Here is a 21,114-nt window from a genome sequence, read left to right as displayed (position 1 = left end):
CTGGTGGGTTGACCCGTGGTCCGAGCCGCACTCTCGTTAACGGAACAAATAGTGCTCATAAAACGCAGAATGAACACAGTTCGCTGCGGTCGATCCTATTACCAAATGCCAGATTCCTCTCACATACAGTCTTGCATGACCAGAACTAACATAGCATAAAACGCTACCTTAGCCGCAGTGAGAAAATCAATGAAAGACGCTCTATCGCCGTCCTTCAAATGCTACTCCAGAACATACTAAACTCGACTTTTACACCCAGTTTATCTTGCTGAATCCACTTGGCATTCGCGAATTCGCTGAACGTTTCGCTTGTTCCCTGCAACGACGAAGGAGCTCTTTCAGCGAACCGGCTTTCTTTGAGAGAAACCGCCCATCGAGCCTTTTTTAAAGATTTTCCATGCGCCTTTTGCACCAATCCTCAAATCGTGGATCTAAGCATGGACCATTCACCTTAGCCTGTATATAACGAATTTTTTCGCAAGGAACGATTCCCGGAGGAATAGTCCTGATTCTGAAACCGGAGGGAACAGGCACAATAATATACAGACCCACTGCCTCCTCAGTACGGTTTCCAGGATTATGGAGTTCATTATGATAGGTAGGTTTGAGCACGAAATAAAGGCTAAGCAAGTTTTGTTAGACTCACAATACGGTTTTGGTTGGATCAAGTCAACCTTCATTGCTATTTAGAAAATAGTAGACAGGGCGTATGAGTGAACTGGATAAAGAAGCAGTTCCTTCAAGTGGCGCCGGGGAAAAGCGATGTAATCTATTTGATGAAAGTAAAAGAATTGCATTTCGTTGGCTTTCAGAAACCAGCACCTCAAAGAGTGCTTATTCGATAAGTATTTGTATGTGCTTCTAGCAAATCAAATAATAGCTAAAAATCCTATATGGGCAAGTAGTTATATGAGAACCACCAACTCAAAAAAGCTTTACGAAATATGTATACATGCATGTTGAACAAATTTTTGGCGGGCTGCTGGTTGTAGCAGATGCGCACCTACTCGCTATTCTTGCTACTAGTGGAAACTCACTTTTTTCTAGTAACTAGAATACTTTGTATATTGCGTATTCGAGCGACACTTTAGCGATTTCACACTTAACAATCTCGCTTGACGTGGCCTTACTACAAAAAAGTCACTTACGCATTAAAGAAGGAGTAATTTAACAATTCCTAATAAGTAGTTTATGTACTGAGTAAAAAATGTAGTCGCGGTAAATAATACTCTGTAGTATAGACATAACTGTCAGAAGTGATACTTCTAGCACATGTCCCAATTTAAATACCCCATTCTGTATATGTATTTCCAAGGTGTTAAGATACCCCTTTTCCAACTAGTGGGCTTAGAACAGTGTTCTAGTATAGACTGTAAAACGCTTCCGGTATTCATGAAAATGAGCAGGTACAACTTAGACTGGTAGGCAAAACCCAGTCGAAGATGCCCCTGCAGTAATTCAGCGAACTGCTGTTAAAAGCAAAAGTTCTCAGGATATTTGTAAGTCACATTTTTCGGCGAAAAATTGCAGCCATGCTTCTTTGATACACGCTATGGCCTTTGCCAGGGTGCCCAAGAGGCAATTACGTTAGTAGCGGCCTACCCTTCGAAATAAAGACAACGTTTTCTATTGCCATTCTGTTAGAGAAAAGAACATGCTACTTACCCTCTTCTTCCTAAAAAAATCATTGCTAGGATAATATTTTTAATACAAATATATATTATTTTATTAGAAGATCATTATATAGAGGTAGTTTGAACTTTATTACTCGCTTTATTACTAATATTGATTTTTGTCGCTATTCTTAGGTTATGTTATTATTATATTTGACGCCTTAATACTTTGACATTACTCTTGCATTAACGAAGGTAGTACAACAATCAGTGGAAACAATTACCCTAAGAAAGTTTCGTAAACAATGGTTTAATGGCAGTAGAAGAAATTCCATTCAAAGTGTCAATGAAACTCTTTGATGGCCCGCGTTTTTTGCTTCACGATAATATCAGAGCCGCTCCGAAACGATAAAACTGCCTATCTTGCGGGCCTATGCTATCGCGTAAATCATTCACTCTAGGGTTATCAGAGTATCACTGAAATAGAATGCAATAAGAAAAAAGAAACAACATACTGCAATCGTTTGAATTAACTCAAGATTAAAAATTTTTTTAGAATTCTGTAAGTAATGATCGCTTACGAGCCTCACTGACAATCTTGTCGTTTTGCGTATACTACGGAGTAAATACTTTTGAACTTCTTTCCATTAAAATAGTTTTATATATTAGAAAAATCAGCGAAATATATTCTTAGGTGCTTTAACTTAGGATATTCCACACGATTTAACGTTTGCTGCAAACTATTATTATACCATTACTTCCGTTCTATATTGAATTTTTTGTATTATATGAAGATGTTCCGCACATATTTTTGGCAATCGTACTTTCATGATTTAAAAAATGCGCACTGCTCGTGGGCTATACTAAGAGAGGCAGATTACATAAAAAGTCGTTTTTCAAGCTGACATCAACGTCAATCTTAGTGAAAAAGGTAGCACAGATTCCGTTTTTTTGACAGACTAAAGTCTGTCAAGTTTAAAACCTCCCATTGCCTATTTGCCCATAAGTCTACGGACCTATTTTCAATTCAATAAATATAGCGACATAATAATGTTTGCGTCAAACATCAGCTCAAACTAGACACTCAAGTAATTTAAAAAAGTCATTGAGTTACAACTTCGGCTCCAACCTGGAGTTTCATCTATTAGCTTATTTACTCCAGCGGCACCACAGAAAAATTAGAAACTCGTTATCTAAAATCAACGGATTATTGCACAGCTCTTGTTTCAAAAAAGCCAGCTGGTCCCTGGGAGTTATTGATAACTGGTAAAGACTGCACCATCCTTTTTGCTGTCAGTGCTTTGAATAAGAAAAGGTTGATACTCGGAAGCGTTGAAAAATGTAATTTAATCTATATGTTATAAATATCCTGGTGTACTGCTTAACACATTAGGGTACTTATCGCAAAAACTTGAGTTCAAAATTTACCCGACTCTGCAAGTCATTCACAACTGATTAACAAAGACTGGACTTTCATTGGCACCTGAAAAAGCATAGCCATTTTGTTTTATAACAAAAGGTTAGTTTGGTTTGTTGAATTGAACTTCACTGGCGGCCAAATCAAAATGGTTGAAATTCCAGATACGTTGGAGTACACCCAAATAGGGGACTCCAAGAGACGCGGCACAGATACGTAACAACCACTAGAGTTAAAAGGCAGCAAATGACATACCGAAGATATTTTCCGAACATTACAACCCGAGGCGTACTGAGCGATACAGACTTACTATGTATGTCGTACAGTCAATAGCTTTCTTCAGCGATCCAGTGTGGTTCAACCTCTCTACATACACTAAGACAAAGACCGTCTTTGAGGAAGACCCAAAGATTCCCGACGCTGCGAACCGTTTAAACTAATGAAACGGCTGCCGCGCCATTCACTTTCGTTTTGACAGGTACACTCTTCTGGGACTCGAAAGCTGAGGGGAGGCGCAGGATTAGAAAAAAAGCTTAGATAGGTTAAAGGAAGCCGAACAAGAGGTTACCAAAAGGATTGACATGCTTAGGTCAGGCGCCCGCATTTGTTCGATTCCGAAGACCACGCCATACACTTTCTATTGGTCTGGCAAAGTCTGATAGGGGCCAGACCAGAGGCGCTGGAAAAGTGCTGAAAAGTTGTAGATACTGTAGCGGCCAACTGGAAGGAATGTCCTTGCACTACTTAGAAGCGTAATGGAGGAGTTCGTCGACTTCCTCTGCAGCACAGCGAGCGGATGATAGATCTGTGGAAGTACATAGAAAGAAGAAACACGTCGGCCGGCTTAAAAGAGTGGGGGGTTTCAACCTTAAAAAACGTGGGGAGATGCTGGTCTGAACGCGGATAGGGAACAGGCACATCTGGAGAATGACTCTGGGCATAAGAGTCATTAGGCACTGGCCACATCTGCTATTGTTAAGACCCGAACCTATTTCCGCTTAAGTCTCGGAAGTTTGAATTATCATGATTATGTCTATATTAAAAAAAGCGTACAGAACATATCAAATTAACTATTCATTACATAAAGAATTTGAAACGTAAGTGTTTTCGAGAGATTAGATAATAAACAGAAATGAAACTCAGTATGGTGTAATAGTTTTTGGAATGGGATCAAAATTGAATTGCGCGTACTTCCGCAAGGCGTGTGGGAAAGCTACTTCCAGAGTACAGTTTAACCGAATGAATCGTTTAGATACTCGAGGCGAGCGAGATTTAGCGTCAGAACTGTGGCAATTTCTTTAGCCTAATGAATTTGATATTTATTATATGCGTTACTGGTTTCTTGACAATTTAACAGAGCAAAGTTTGAACCTTAAGGCCCTAGACTAAGTCCAGCTTTACAACAAGAACGGTACTCTTATCTATTGGCTTAGGTTGTATAGCTTATCATCGTGTGTTATCCTTTCGGCAAGAATATGGTTGGTGTTTATGGCTCTTTATGCATTCTTCATCGACGGAATCAGAAGTAGAAATCTCAAAAAAAGGCTAATCAAAATCATCATTGCTAAATAATGGTCACCTAGGGCGGCGGTCAACGACGTTCACGCAGCAACCTTTACTAAGCCTCATCGTAAGACATGCCAGTTAGTGGCCTTGATTGTGCGACAAGTGTAGACAAGACACAACAGACCTGCATTTCCGTTTCGTATAAATGTTAGTGCAAAATAATGTTGTGATTTACTATAAGTATATAATACGAAGCCTTAGTATATGGAGTAATTGAAAACTTGGCGAGATAAACGTCTTCAATTTGATACAAACACTATTTAATAAGTGATTTACAATTATGGTTGGTTATTGCTTTTCGCGAAGTTTAGTTTATTAGTTCAGTTTCGTATTTTTTTCATTTTGTGAGTTCGACGCGTCATCGAAACTAATCGTAGCGTTGTTAAGCGACATATACAACTTAAGATATCGGTGGTACATAAAATGCTTAAAACATATTATAAGGAATAAATATGAGAAGGCAGAAGCGTTGGAACCCAATAACCAAATTCGATATGCAATATGAGAGATCCACATCGGGCGATAAATTGAATGATTTCATATCGATATATTGTTGAGACATCGGAACCTTAGAGGCACTGACACCTAATTACAACACTATCAGTTACATGAACCCCCTTGATGCTGGAGCGTCTACGGCTTGAAAACTCAGCTTATTTATAGAGTTACAAAGAAATAGCAATTAGAGTCCGACAACTCGAAACCGAAACCTTTAATAAAAGTTTCAAAGTAAAGAGCTTAAAACTGGGAAATGTGCTAATCAATCTATTAGATAAGTTAACATGCATCATACTTTAATTTTCATTGTTACCTATTTCAAATTTAATAACAACTGCCAAAAGCGAAAACTTGAATATAATATTAGCATGTAGACACCGAATAGAGAATACGCAGTGTATATTATCCAAGGTAACGCCTCATCAATCGATCATCCTCACACTTTTTACAAAAAGGCATCTTAGCTTAAAAGTCTCTGCAAAGTGCAAAAACATTATTGCTAGACGAGATCAACTAAATGCTTGCTTCCATTGTGTAAGAAGAACCACTGTAGTAGCCATCAAACGAAGCGATGGTAAGCATTATTTAGTAATATACGCAAAACCAGTAAAGAACGCAAACAATATGGACCATGTAGCTTTATGTAGTCAACCTTATTGTCGTAATTATTAATAATAATATGAGTAACTTTACACTTATTGAGGTAATAAGGTTTATATGCACATCTCGTCCATCCTTTGCTATGAAAGGCAACTGTTTTATCTACGATAAACTGCCACAAGTCGCGTAATGGCGTATCTCTAATGAAAAACCCCTATTGCGAAGACCAATTTACTAAAAAAAAGGCTCTGGTTTGGTTTTTTATAGCATATTAATTAATTTGTAATTACCTTTTTGCAAAAGTTTGCATCCAGGGTTGGGTCAACAGAATTTCGCAGGTGAGGCGTTGGATACAGGAGGGACTATTGAGACCGTGTAGCCTGTATTCTTGAAGAACCTATATACATGTCAAAATAATCAGTATCGCGGTAGGTTAATAACAGTATGTGATGTTCACTCATCTGTTTGTTGTGGTTTTTTAAGTAAGCGTTATACATTTGTCAGATAATTATTAAGTACCAAGCGGCACGAATGTGGACCTCAATGCTCCAGTACAAAGGGAACCAAGAAGGTGTTAGATCTAAACATGTCTAGAAACAATAAATCGATGTAATTAACTTATTCTTCATATGAACAGGGTTTTACTACTACCACAATGAAGATACATGTATATTGACTGCAGTGATATCATTGTCGTTATAGCTAGTTATAATTTATTCCGATGAGATTAAAGTGTTTCAGTCCAGTGGGGACGAAATATCCGCAGATTTAACATGACGCTATCGCATAAGGTTGTTTTGTTTAAACTCTTTCCTTGCCTTTCAGCTCGTTATCATCCTTTTGTATATATCTCAAAACATTAAATTAAGTAATTAGGATTAAATTAAGGATCTGAAGTAGAGTTTTTTTCACATGCTTCAAAATGTGACTATTTTGAAGTTCCGTTAAATATAAACAATATTTTAAGCTGAAAAACATAATAGCATCATATCGAGTCCGATAAGAAGGTAATAAAGGTTAAGCCACAGACTCTAGATGACTTAAATGTAACGTTAAAGGATTTAAATTTCTCGTGTTCATCGTCGAGTTATCTTTTGCATTTCTCATTTAATTTTGGTGGTGTTCTTACTATTGAGTCCTAGTCCGTTTTCGTAGCTTCTAAAGTCTTGAAAGACTTACTTTTGCAGAATGTTATAGACGCCAGTTGGCCAAGTTGACTTGTTTAATTTAAGAGAAATACCGTTTAAATATCAATAAATATTTTAAGCGCGATAATATTGCCTTTGACTACACAAAGGAGATAAAAAAATTAAGAAATAAACATTCAGTTGCCAAAGTATCGAAATACATATCCTGCTAGTGCTGGCGAAGTAACTTTTGTCTATTAGGCTACTACTCCAATTTAGAAACTCAACTGATGTCAAAAGAAAATCTCGATAGTTTTAACGATATATAACACGTATGAGATTCTGCTAGGTCTTCTGAGATTTAAAGACATGCATACAATAGCTCGTAGATGGAAACTATGTGTTCACATTTTTTGTCCTAAATAGATCGCAACCTTGTTTTAGCACCTCCGTTGAAACAAGCGTAAGGGAATACAACACATATAACTTTTTCTAAGACAAGCTGGATCCGGAAAGAAAAGGTTTTACGGCGAACAAAAAATTACGATTTTGCAGACCTCTTAGCATCTAATCTGGAGGGAGCCAACACATTTGGTTATAGAAATATACAAGCAACTGCTTTTTCAGCATACATGACAATAATATTATACGGTGTAGTAAACTTATAGTATAGCATTATAGGAACTACAGAAATGGCATTAGGTTTCTCCTCTTACCAGTGGGCTGCGCAGTTAATCGTCTCTTTACTGGAATGGTTTACTATCTCCGGTCTTTATTAACAGATGATAAAAAAGATTCTCTAACTGTAATCAATTTCTTTTAAAATTGTCGAGATAAATAAAAAATTAATTTTATGTTGTTAACCTCTAGATGAGGCCAACCTTATTACCTAAAGTAATTAATTTCAGTTTTTCCTGTTTGAACAACAGAACGACGGAACACAACAGAATAGTGAAGACGATACTTTCGGATTCTCGTTTTGTTTCATAATCGCTTATCTTTCATATGGTGTTGTTTGGAACAAATGGAATAATTGTCAGTCGAAAGTAAAATAATGACCGCCCAAGGCTTATTAGAATTTTTTTCTCAAAACTTCATAAGGTCAAATATTGCCTTACTTTGCACGGTCATTTGTTTTTCTAACACCTTTACATTTACCATGTTTTGACTCAGTCCGACAAACTGAATTAATTATCGTCATTATACTCATCATTTTAATGTGTTCCCAACGCTTATGAGTTGAAAATCCCATTTCGGATTCCGCCACATTCTGTGAGCTCTCCTTGCTAAGGCTCGTACGGCTTAATCTTTCTTAAGCCAAAGGGAGTTGGACGTTGAATAGAAATAATAGCACTTTAGCTAAGCTTATGTGCGACCCGCCTTTCCACTGTACTTGCAGACAATTCATGACAATTGTGCAACTAATTTCTATCTTCCCGGAGATCTATTGGGGTGACTAGACACCTGCAAGACCTCGTCATCCACTTCTTGGGTGCGTTTCCTTTGGGGAAGTTTCTTTTGGTTCATTCCTCTTATTGTCATTTTTTGGCGCACGTTTTAATTATCGATTTCTGCTAACCGTTTTCGTTACATTGTCGTGTACTCCTTGGGGTTATAGTAAGCCTTAATTTATTATTTCGTTATTTATTATTAAACTTTCAGATTTTACCACATAGTAGAGTTTTAACTTCATGCATTCAAATAGGTACGGTATCGAATTGGCTACCCACGGTATTTCTTCAATGGGTTTTTTAATGCGTGCTTATGTTGAGTGTGGTGCTGGCAGCATATAAATAAAAAAAAAAAAAGCTGTTGATTTTAATAAAGTTGTCTTGACCGTTATGCTATTTCTTTCAAAATTTCAGTCTTCAAAACTGAAAAAATGCAAGATACGTGTTGAAACTTCTCAATAATCTCCTTTGAGTATTGTAGGCCATATCGGTTTAATCAGTGAAAGCGACTATTGTAGGATGGTAGTTTGGTGTGATTATTTCAACTAAACCTCTTGGTAAGTTGAGACTGTATACATTTATATTACTATCTACACATCAGCCATTTAAACCAACTATCGTATTTACTACTGGGTTAAATCTGTGGTAGCCAACATGAAAACAAAGTTAGTGGTCCCAAGTTTTAAACTCTCTACTTCTGTAATGTTAACTAGGTTAATAATATTCGACGTTAACTAATAATCAAGTATTTTGCGGGGATTCATGTAAGTATGAAAATAGTCTACTGTACTGTGCTTGAGCATAGGATAAATATTAAGTTAGATAAAATTAAGAAATAAACTTCGCTTCTTAGTAGCTTAATAACAATTTTTAGTGCCGAGCAAAAACGTTACACATTTTCAGAAACCGAAGGAGCAATATATACTAGTGAAGTACATATATATATATACAGTATACTGTATTTTGCATTAGATACCTCACAAAATGTTCTATGACGTGTTAGGAACTGTTTTTTTTTGGATTTTCTCCCGTATATGAACGCTTATAAAAGTTTAAGCACCTCAATAGAAATACAAACCACTAAAGAATATGTAACATTTGGTTGTCAAGTTTATGCGAATATGTTCTCTACGCTTTCTTTATCAATGGGACCTTTAATCGTGAATCGTAATTCAAATTTGGTTACCCCGAGAGCAGTCCATCTGGATAGAAGTTTTTAAGCGCAATACCTAATTTCTAAAGAAAAAGGACCGTTTCCATTTCAGCTAAATGTCACACAGGTAATGTAATATCTGGCCTTATGTTCTATAGAACCCGATAGGTCATTGTAAAAAATAACTTTACACCAAAAGGCGTTTCAAAATTTCATCGAATGAAAGGTAAATGAGAAACATTTTGGGACATCGACTTATCTTCTAAACGTTACATAATTTTCGGTTTTTTAAGTGTTTATGAACCGTCGTTTTTAAAATCTTTATAAGCATACAAAATAACACGGAGTCAATTTAGGGGAACCACAGTCATATTTCATTTAAAAATCTAGATTTTCAACAAAGTTGAGTCCTGCTAGAAATGGCAAATTAAGTAACTTGAAAACAAGATGTGAGTTGATATTTGCATCATTGCGCCCCAAAAGCTAGTTAACTAAAGGCGTTTCTCCGGCATCTGGGGCCGACTGAATTTAATCGCGCAGTTTATTTTGTATTTCAAAATATTAGGAAATAGTATATTATATATGTGTAGGTTCCAAGAATTCTGGTAATACATGTTTTGCACCAACTTGAAACCTTACAACATCAATACAATACTTCAATTAAAAGCCGATTGCCTACGGTGCGATGACTGTCATTTCTGATACAACAATTAAAAACTCGACAAAATGTCTATGACTCGGACTCGAAATTTACATAAAACCGTATGTGTAAAACCGAATTGAAGTATATATATAAAACCGAACTTATAAATAACAAGTTCGGTTCACTACCAACTCAGCCATCACATCAATGAACTTCAATAGTGGGATTATGTATATTATGTTCTTTTTAAAACTACCACCTTTTAAAGCAGATTGAGCATTTTTTTTATGTTTAGAGGCCTTTTGAAGGACCAGTTACGTTATTCCTTTCGCATAATATTGCCCCAGTAAAATATCTTGCCACACAGCGTAATGTGGCTAATTCTTTAAATTTTCATGTTGCTTTCTATATCCCAGTAATCTTCGATTTAAATTCAATGTCTCCGTGTTGGCTATTACAAAAAGTGCGATTAAATTTGAAGTATTCACTGAGAAATTAAAATGACAAAGATAGCCTGAATTTTGCTCGGTTATAGCGTAGTAATCGCTGGTGGCAAGCAGCGGCGCTTCCTACCATTGTAAAAAAATAAAGATACCAAAATATGGTTTGCAGAGTTTCGAGATAGTATAATAGTATATAAAAATAGTACGGCAGCAAAACAAAGACCGTAAATCAAGGGCACAAATATCATATGCCGATTTTTAGATAGTTGTCTAATTAATTCGAAGGTGGAACTCGTACTTATCATTTTATGGTAAAGTGGACCTTTTAATGCCTAAAGTCATAGAATATTTGAATATGAACATCAAAACATGGCTACAAATGTTTCGACGTTCAAATAAATAATCTTTGATATTAGATCGGCCAATAACATATTTAAAAAAATTTGCATCAAGGACTAAGTCAGATTTTATATTAAACTTTTTCAATGTTATAAATTCCATTTGTTTTCCACTGTTAAGTGATCTGTTCGATTTTTTGTTGCTCTGTTATTATAGAAGTAGACTCTTATGTGGCAATATATATTAAAATAATAGTCTAATTGTGTTCAAATAGGCACGATGTTTGCGAAAAAAATTACGTACCTCACTTAAAACTAGATATCAATGGTGATTTTTTATGCAATTATTTCTCGTCATTTTGTATATACATAGTAATGAAACAGAACAGCAGCCACTTACACCTTGTACCTTGCCAGGCCACCTTTTGACTATATCAACCGGTTGCCGAACCTGTGGTTATTCTTCTCCGCGAACGAAAAAAGTTTTACTGAGCATGTCACCGAAAGATACAAAAATGCAGTATTAATTGCATGGGCTATCACATTGCTTTATTATTTGCCCCTCGCTACTGCCAAACAGTGAGTCGCGTTAAAGCTTTCTTTCTCAAAAGTGCATTGGAACCACACAAAGTTACCGGAAATTGCCTCACGTAGCTTCCAACCGTGAAGATGCCAATTTTAGGAACTGGGAACAGAAATTATCGGAGGTTGATGGGCATATGCTTGCTCAATAATCAGGTGCAATAAGGAGCAAGGGCGTTGAAAGGCATGAACGGCTAAACAGAAATGTCGTTATTCGCTTTGCGATGCATGATTTCCACCATAGACTTTTTCGGAAACCAGGTTTCCACGAGCCTGACAATATATGAAAATGCTCTGGATGCAAGCATGCTTAAGGCATCTGGCAAATCTCTTAAGTTAGTACTATGAACTCACTAAAGTTCGTGTTACCTATATGACGCAAAATGTTTTAATTTGTTCTGTATACTCTTTCTGATATTGAAATGCTGTGTTGTTGCCCTTTATATGCAAATTTTTTTATTACTAGCAGCAAAAATTTGAAAATAAACAGGCTCCTATATAATTGTCATAAAAACAAAACAGAGGTGGGTGTCGAGAGTACTATTTTTTAGTTGGTCTTTTATACAGTTGTGGAATTTCGCAAAAACTCTGTACATTTTGCTCCGTAATAAGACTTCCCCATCTGGAAAACTCATTAATGCTTTCAATATAATTGAGTAAATATTTAATTAATATTAATTAACTAATTAATAAGTTTAGGGTCACAAAAGAAATCATTTTGGTTACGTTCAAGTAGTAACTTCGTGACACCGCGGATTCTATAATGCTCTACTGGCTTTAAGAAAGCTACCATAACGTCGGCAATGTTTTCAAATGCATAAGCAGCGTCGTGGGAGTTCAAATTATCGGTAAAAATTAGCCGTTTACTCCATCAGTTTCGTCATTAACCTTTCCAATAATTGAAAATATCGCGTAGGTCACTAATGGTAGTTGGTAGTGGCGTATATAAATAACAATGAGAAAAACAACCGCAGTAGTTGTACAAGAATGAGTGTAATTGCTGAAATCGTGATTACTCTAAAAAATTTTGCAGTAGGTAAGCAGTAGACGTGGCGGGTATTATAAGAGATATAAAGGTTGTATTATTAAGGGACTCGTCTAATCTGCAAGCTGCGGTGATAAACAGAAATTGAATAAATAGCTGAATTGGCCAGAAAATGTTGAATGATGAATATTTATAATAATAATTATTTCAATCGTGCTTGTTAGTTATGTACTTACTGAACTGTATCATCGCTAATGCGATGTCACTATCCAGTGACAGTTCAATTAATACTTTTCCCATAAAAAAGACCTTAAAGTCAAGCTGCACAGTAATCTTACCAAAATGCTTTTTGGGGTGTTTTTTTAAATTTGAAAGCGTTAATACTCGAAATGACAGATGATTTCAACCCTAGAAATGACGAATAAGCGTAAATACAGGATCGCAGATGTGTAAAAATGACTTGTACAGTCCAAAAGCAGAATTAATACGCAAAGCACGAATTATAAGTTAACGAATAAATAAAACTCGGTTTTTGTACATACACTTAGGGTATTAGTATTTAGGATAGTTAAGGGATTCTTTGTCTAAAAATCAAGATGACAGCAGGTCATGGAGATATTTTGCACTACGTAAGAATGAGTAGCGCAGCATGCTGTATTGGCGAAATCGATGCGTGCTTAAAACACAGTATAAAGAATATTTCTTTATTATGGAGTTCTGGGAAATTTACGAGATACTGGGCAATGCGTACCAGGAGAGTTGGAAAGGCATTGAGATAATATACGTGCATTCTTTAAGGTAGTACTAATGTAGAAATTATTATCTGTCTTCTGTCTATAGGTCAAAGAGCATTTGTATTATATTCTATGATATTGTCGAATAATAACGTGAAATCGATGTGAAATCGTGAAACCATATTTTTATTTAAAAATTAATATAGAAAACTGGTTGCATGAATTTTGTATTAGGATAGTTTTCTCGTGTTTACTTATCTTTAATATCTTTTTAGGTTAAAAACGCAATCGTGTTCGACATACATGGATAATAGGCCTCTGCGAGAATCGCGAAATTGAGCTGCACAGACTGCAACAAACTGATCTAAGTAATTACCTTAATGACGGGGTTAGATTCAATCACTGAAGTAAGCGTGGTCTGGAGCGAGGACATTGCCGTTAACGAGCGTGGTTTTACATCGTTATTTTTGGGTGCGTCGTCCACGTGGATGTCACGGCGACGGCGCCCGGCCACTGGAGGGGCAGCAATATTTTGCACTGCGATGCCAGCTGGTGGAATTGCTACAAGGCAATGAAAAGTTTGAAACAAGTCATCGCAGTCTATAAATATGATAACCGTTAAGAGTTGAGCGGCGCGTTAGGGTCAGAAGCGATATCTTGGTTCTATCAGTTAAGACATTTCTAGTGATGCTATTAGTTAGGAAGTTTATTTTTATCATGATTATATGACAGATACGGTAAAGTATTTAGCACCTAATTCATCAGTGTCAGTTTCTGGGCGGTATCCACCGCAAATTGCAAAAGTAACCCGCAAGGTAGAGAGTTTTGCACTGGCTTTTCTTAATCGAGCATAAAGCTAAGTATATCTAATCATTCATCAATGTATACTGGGTTCTGTCCCTGCTATTCGTCTATCCCCATGCAACAACAAAACTTTCTTTCCGGAAAGTAAAGTCACGCAAGCAGCATATATTATATATGTACTGTATATATGCGTACAAGCTGCTGTTTAGCTTACAAGTCGGTAAGGCAATAGCTATATCACAGTATCTCACCTACATATCCAAACGTCTATTAGCTGCTCAAGATATCTATCTTCCTACTACTTCCTTCTATAGTTCCTACTAAATAATTGTGCGTGTATTTCTTCGATTGTCTCCTTCAGCCTGGCGTAAGCCTTTTTCTAATCATTTCATGCCTTCCTTCATATAACGCAATTATAAGGTGGAACAAAAAGTTACTTGCTGTATGTAGAAAGCAAGTGTCTGCAGGTGGCTTCACGTTTTAAGCCGGCCGGGCATATATAAGCAATTTTTATAAATTAAAGATTTTTGTTTAACTTAGAAAGTTAAATAGTATCAGTTAAGTAGGGTAGTCGTTAGTAATATTTCCCTTGTGTATCTTAAATCCATAGTCATTACCATCAACCACTAAAACTATAGAGGTTGAAATAAATAAGGTAAAAAATAGACACACTAATATATATGCTTGCACGAGGCACATAAGAGTACAATAAAACAAAATATATTGTTTCAACTTTAATATCGGTCTTCCAATGTCAGATTAAAAAACCCAGTTGTTACTGATTTAATCCCCAACGAAAATGTATTACATGACATAGACAATCGCAGTAAACAGGATGTATTTCTATTACGACAAAAGCACAATTTTGTTGATCTATTTCGGTTAGCCGGTTTGGAAGCCATCAAAGGAATAAACTTCTCACCAACGGTCACATAATATTTAAGATGCTTTAGGCTGTTTCATTTGGAGTCAAACAGGTTTAATTGCCGTTTTTTTGAAAATACGCTCAGCTAGCAAATTAAATTCAGAGAGGAGGTAGTTTGAGCAGTTGGCTTTTAACATAACTTTTAATTTAGCTAAATCGCTAACATCAGTTTCACAAGAACATTCCATAATTATCGTTTAAAATTTATGCATTATTGTGAAACTTTTATCTCCTTAAAGCTAGAGTTTTACTAAAATTTCTTATGAATTGGTAATACTATTAAGCTTTTTTCTTAGCTTATTTGGCTCAACTACACGCACGGTAAAACTTCTATGCCACGAAGTTAAGTAGACAGATTATTGACTTTACAAACCCCATGAAGGGGACTTTACATTGAACCCTACAATTGACGAACCAATCTGCAAAAGCTTCTACTTAAAGTAAAATGTAGATCCCCGGCTAATCGGCCGTTAAAGCTGGCATTTGTGTTGTTTACTAAAAACTACGTACAAAGAATTTTAACCAGAATAGCACGTCTTCCTTCTAGACCTAATTTGAGGGCAGCGCGTGTAATCATTTTTATATACAATAAGCAGAAGTATAGTTGATAAACAAGTCTAACAAATTCCATTAGTAATAACGGTTACTCTGTGTAGACTTCTGGGGAAGGACATGACTAAGAAGGAGTCTCTACAAAACGATATTTTTTGTGTTACGTTATTGCTACGCAAGGTCGGATCTAAGGTAAATATTATTATTACATATCGAAGTTAACTCTATTGGAAGATGTTAGTCGATAAAAAAATTATGTTTCTGTATTTAAATTTGCTGAAGGCACCCATGGAAAATGCGATATAAATGGTGCAGCAACCAACAGGACTATGTTATTGCTTTATGAAAATTGCGAAACCATATCGAGTTGTGATAATTCGTTCCTGAACAGGGCGTCTAGATATTAAACGATGAATTCCATTCTCGTACTCCATTTACTTAAATCCATACAATTTGAACTGTTTTTCTGTACTAATAAGACCAATTGCTGGTGTATGCAAACGTTTATTTGAACCAAAGTGATGAAACTAAATATGGTAGTTTAAATTATATGTATATATCTATTGAAGGGCTTTTAGAGCACTAGGTTCAATCTGCAAATAACAATGGGGAAGAAAACATTGTTTGCATTCACTAAATTCAGTAGTCATAAAAGCCGCGTAACTTTGAATGAAACGCCGCATTTTTGTTACGTGTTAAGTCTATATTAAAATAAAACTAAGGGTGATACCAACCGGCAAAGGGAACATTGTAGAAGGATGGCATCAGACTGGCGAAAAGAAGACCCAGAGGTAGCAAACCTAGTAAAAGAGCGAGCGGCCCTTTCGAACTCCGGTGATGAGACGGTCGGTAAGGTACTTGGTGGTAGCTACCTCCGCCGTAAGCATGGTGGAAATCATCGTAGCCGCCGCCGTAACCATTTCCATAGCCTCCGTAGTATTCAGATGCTGAAGCCTCTAGAAGAAACGATTCAACAGATCGATCATTTTATTCAATTAAAATCTAATTTGCAATCAAGTATTTTTTCTTTCGCATCTATGGCACGTCCCGAATTTGCAACTCTAAAGACATTATAGATGGAAAAAAATGTTGTTACCATGCAAAGTTGATACCATGTAGACTGTCAGGTAGAGCATGTGTATCTTTTTTAAACAAAAACCTTTATTTCAATATCATCAGATCAATAGATAAATCGTATCTCTCATGATAATACACTAGCACTTTGGTGCTTGTGTATTATCATGAGCGTGTTTTTATTTTGGAGCGTGTGTGTGGCTGCTTATTTGTTTATAAGTGAAAAGCACAGGACGATTTTATCTCCTGTGTGGTATGTAGGATATTTGCATTACAATAAACATCAGGCGGTACGTAAAGTATCTATGCGTAGTGTTTTTTGTTATTATTTGAAATCTTTGCATGTATTGTGATATGGTTTTTCCTGTATTTGCTATCATGTTGTGTAAGTAATTTGATTTTGTTAGAGTTGTATTGCGTTTCATAAGTATTTAGTTTTCAGCTGCTTACTGGAGCTATGCTACTCTGAATGTTTGAATTGTTTTTTTGCGAGCTTCAGTAGCCTCATTGTTCCCTACATTGCTATGCAGAGAATTGTACGCCTGTAAACACACAAGTTTGTGCTCCCTCTGTCCTCTCTCGGAACATCCTCTGAGAGATCTAATTTGATGGGCTGTACTTTACTAGTTGTGTAGGTGTATTGTAGATTTTGGTATTCCCGTAACAATTTACTTTCTCAAGCACTAAAATTCTTGCGTAACTTTTACAGATTGTCTTTAAACACTAGTATTTCTGTTCTGCTGAGGTGCTCCTGTATGTCGTGGGTTTAACAGTGTAATTTTTTTTTTATTTTGTATTCGTTTCCAGTGGGTCTAAAATGCTCGGTAAAATGGTTCTGTAGAGCACTAAACATTATGTTAAACGTCATTAAAATATGGCTCTGTATATAGTAGTCGAAAAAGTCAGCTTTTGCATTCTTTACCAAATATGTAATTGTTGTTTGCAACTTTTTTTAACGCGTTCACATAGCCTGCCAGGCTAATTTCTTAACTAGTATTTTATGCCACTGTTAAGTATTTTAAGAAGACTAATGACTGTGAAGCATTCGTGTGTATTTATTGACTAGGTACTGTCACGTGAACTCCAAATACTTTTCGAAACTTGTGAATTTCGTAACCGAAAGTAGTACATGAAGATTTTTTAGATGTAGCGTTTAGCTTGCAGGTCCGTCATTAAGCATTTAGGAGAGAATTTTTTATAAACTCTTTGTTGCTTAACTGCATAATGCATGTGTCCTCGGCATATCCTATGTGGCTTTTGTATATGTAATAAGTCATAAACCGGTTTCTTATGCATGCCGTGAATTGAATGTTTAAAGACCTTCAGTTCTGTCCCTCAAATCCCAGTTCTTTTGAGCTTGTTTCGAAACCATTTTTCTGCAAATGCACATAAAAAAAAATTAAGAACTGATACTTGAACTTCACTTTTCTATAGAGCTTCCTGAATTTGTGATTGTGGGCAAATAATGCTTTCCGTATGCAAAACTGTTTTTTTGGTAAAATTCCATTTGTTTCAAAATCATGTGCTATCTGTTATACTGTCATATACTCGATAACTTATTGATAACACATAGAATTTACATAGGTCTGTACTGTGAGAAATTCTCAAGGTTGCCCATTTGTGCATTAGAATTACTACGTTTGTTTTTAGTGAATTTTTAATAGTTCTAAGTATATGCCGGTAATGATAATGAGTTTTCCCAGGTGCTGTATGGAATGCGACGATTATGGATAGCTAGTAATCTTGTCCAGGCGCTTTTTCGTTTTATAAATGTTTGATAGTTTATTCAACCTTTTCTATGTTTAAAATAGCAAATTATGTTTTAGCAGTCTTTGGCCGATAACTTGATACTCTACCTTTTCCTGCAATTTCATCTTTTCCTTTGCCAGTTTTTCCGGACATTGAGAAAGAGCCATTAGCTTTGTCCATATCGCTTTGGTTGTGACTTTCAGTGTTGAAATATTATGGCAGAGTTTGTCTTTCTTTGCTTGTCTTTTAACGATGCCTTTATCACATGCCGTACTTCTTTTGAAGAATATGTTTTATTTATTTTAATCTTATATATGAACCTGTTGCCTTATGTATAGTTTTTTTAATCTTAGAAACTTTTCTTAACTTAGGTGTAGGATGTTAAGTGTATCATGAATATTGGCCTGCTCTTAAATTAAGCATGCTATTTTCAACACCGAACGGTCAATCGAACACGGATTAACACAGATAATTACACGGATATTAGTAATATCGGATAATGGTCATACTGTTTATTGTAATTTTAACAGAGAAAATGGGACTTATTATTAAGCGGTGCGAAAGATGTATTATGCTTTCAAGTCGTATTGCGCTTTATATGGATGATAAGCGGGACGAAGAATGCCTTAACCAGCTGCTATCACAAAGTCACAAAGAAAATGCAGGGCTATTTTCGATGAAAACTAGATAACAACGATAATAAAAAATGAGCCCTACGATACTAAATATGTAAAAAGAAATTCCTATGTAGGGTACAAATTTAGAGTTTACTTGGCATCTAAAAAAGCAAGGATATGACAGGGTATTGAAGTTCCTGTCCTTACAGAATGTATATGTAACTGTACAAATTTATTTCATAATCATGGAATGATGTCTCTAGTTTCTAAGGGTTTAAAACAATAAATGAACTCACTAATTTGATCGATTTCGTGGGCTGAATTGACGATTTTTCCCCTGTGACCTGCATGTGAGGGCCGTACCTTAGACGAAGGTCCGGACCCCGCTCCTTCTGGAGGCTGTTCCGCAGTTTGCTGTTGTATGCCGCTAGCTTCTGCCTGTTTAGATTTAGATATATATATTTTTTTTCAATTAGCTGATAACTTGGTAAACCTAAAGTTATTTCGCTTGTATGGAGCACAAAGGAGTAAGACATTTTCTGTAGTTTAGCGTATAAGGGACAAGGGAATTAATGTGTCTTTAAGCACAATCGAACGGAGTTTGATAAAAGTACTACAGTGTCCACGAGACAGTAGTTCACGTAAGAAATATAAATTGTGTATCGTGTTATTGAGAAAACATAAAAGCGTAACTTAAGGCGTCAGAATGAAATGGAGCTAAAAAGAGAGTAAAATTCAAATGTTGACAAGCTTGAAATTATCATAGAGAAACACTAATGGATTATTATAGGTATATTTCTGTATGTACGAAATAGTTTATTAAACTGTATGTAACTGTTTGTATACATTTTTTTAATTGTAGCCCAAAGGTAAATATGGCGGGTTCAAGGTTTTCACTGTAGCTTTTTATTAGGTTCTTGTTTCAAGCGCTCTCGAGCAGACTAACATTCCGTTACTAAGTTTTATTGCCTTACTTAAGTGTCGTATCGAGTCCACTTCTGGTGGCTATGAAAATTGAACAAAGAAATTGCACTATGACTGGATTCGCAGTCGCAAAAAGCAAGCTATTAAACGCACACTCTTTAGCTTATTAGAAAAATAATGGGTAAATCACGTTCCAACTCTTTATTGCTGGTGAAATAGTATGGAAAATCGAACCTTTTGCCCGTCGCAAGATCGCGAATACCACCTGTACCTTTAGCATGAAAAAATTTGGCGGCGTTGGTGAATGCTATAAAATGTAAAGAAAAGCACAATATAAAATGCCCGAACTGTCTATTCGTTAGGCGGAATCTCTGCGCCTTGCAATGCTTTAGTTATTTTTAGAAACGTAATTAAGATCACTAACCCTGAAATGCTTGTAAAATATAAAGCATACGTTTTACTTATTTATCGGCAGCAAGTAAGCAGGCGAGTGTGGTGCAAGAAGTCTGATCATATGCAGCAAGGACTTGGTGTTCCATTGATATTTTTTAGAGTCAATAATACACTTGTCCCATTTAACTCAAAGGATATTTTACCGCAGAGTTGGAAAGCCAGCTCTTAACTGGAACTCAGCGTTAACAGAAGGATCTTCCTTACTTTCTTCTTTGCGCGAGATATCATCATTATACAAAATTTTGCAACTCGAACGAACCCGACTATATCCCTAAAGGCAGCGCGAATTTAAATAGAAACACGTGTCGTGTTGTTGCCGAATCTGAACTTAAAGAAGAAAATATGCGCATTTTCTCGTTAAATATTTTGGATGCTCGCGATATGCTTTAACCAACAAATTAAATCACTCTTTTGGTAGATCTTTCTTTACGAATGATTCAATGCAACACATAACAGTTGTTGTTTCTGATACTTGGTGTTGCCAATTTTTGCATCTTATCAAATTTTGAATGATGAAAATGAAATATTTTAAAAGGCGGCCTAAACAAGTTACATTTTATGAGAACCATTATATTGGAAGCTATATGGGTCACGGTATTTCAAGCATATATGTTGTTCTTACAAAAATTTTAAATCTGATGAAGCATGATCTGACAGTACAACCTAGGTTTGTATGCACATATCAAGTTAAATTAAATCATCCTATTCTTACACGTCGCTGCTGTCAGTTATGGTTGCTTTTGAAATATCGAATTAGTATTGAAAAAATTTACGATAAATTATTATTCATTGGTGATTAAATTTACTTTGGTTACAGCACAATGAAATGCAACATGAAACACCCAAAGCTTCACACTATGTAACTA

At 35.9% G+C, this 21,114-nt stretch overlaps 1 protein-coding gene across 9 annotated transcripts in view; it reads right to left on the bottom strand.

Annotated features, from left to right (window-relative positions):
* Window positions 1-21,114, bottom strand: part of LOC111253282 (uncharacterized) — a 47,431-nt gene that overhangs the window by 5,681 nt on the left and 20,636 nt on the right. For 2 of the 9 annotated variants that reach the window (XM_022812457.2, XM_086992061.1), the window contains 4 exons: window positions 19,168-19,309; window positions 16,166-16,387; window positions 13,527-13,711; window positions 5,985-6,091 (listed from right to left, as the gene is read on the bottom strand). In XM_022812457.2, coding sequence (XP_022668192.1) covers window positions 5,985-6,091; window positions 13,527-13,711; window positions 16,166-16,387; window positions 19,168-19,309 — 656 coding nt within the window. Of the gene's footprint in view, window positions 1-1,696; window positions 2,091-3,598; window positions 3,836-5,544; window positions 5,570-5,984; window positions 6,092-13,526; window positions 13,712-16,165; window positions 16,388-19,167; window positions 19,310-21,114 lie in introns of those variants that run through there. The other 7 variants (XR_015329634.1, XR_015329633.1, XR_002674552.2 and 4 more) reach the window with 7 other exon arrangements.

The sequence above is a fragment of the Varroa destructor genome, unplaced genomic scaffold, assembly GCF_002443255.2.
Source record: "Varroa destructor unplaced genomic scaffold, Vdes_3.0 BEIS01000006.1, whole genome shotgun sequence".
Classification (NCBI taxonomy): Eukaryota; Metazoa; Arthropoda; class Arachnida; order Mesostigmata; family Varroidae; genus Varroa; species Varroa destructor.
The sequence above is the reverse complement of the archived record's forward strand: the minus strand, read 5'-3'. Positions and strand labels throughout refer to the sequence as shown.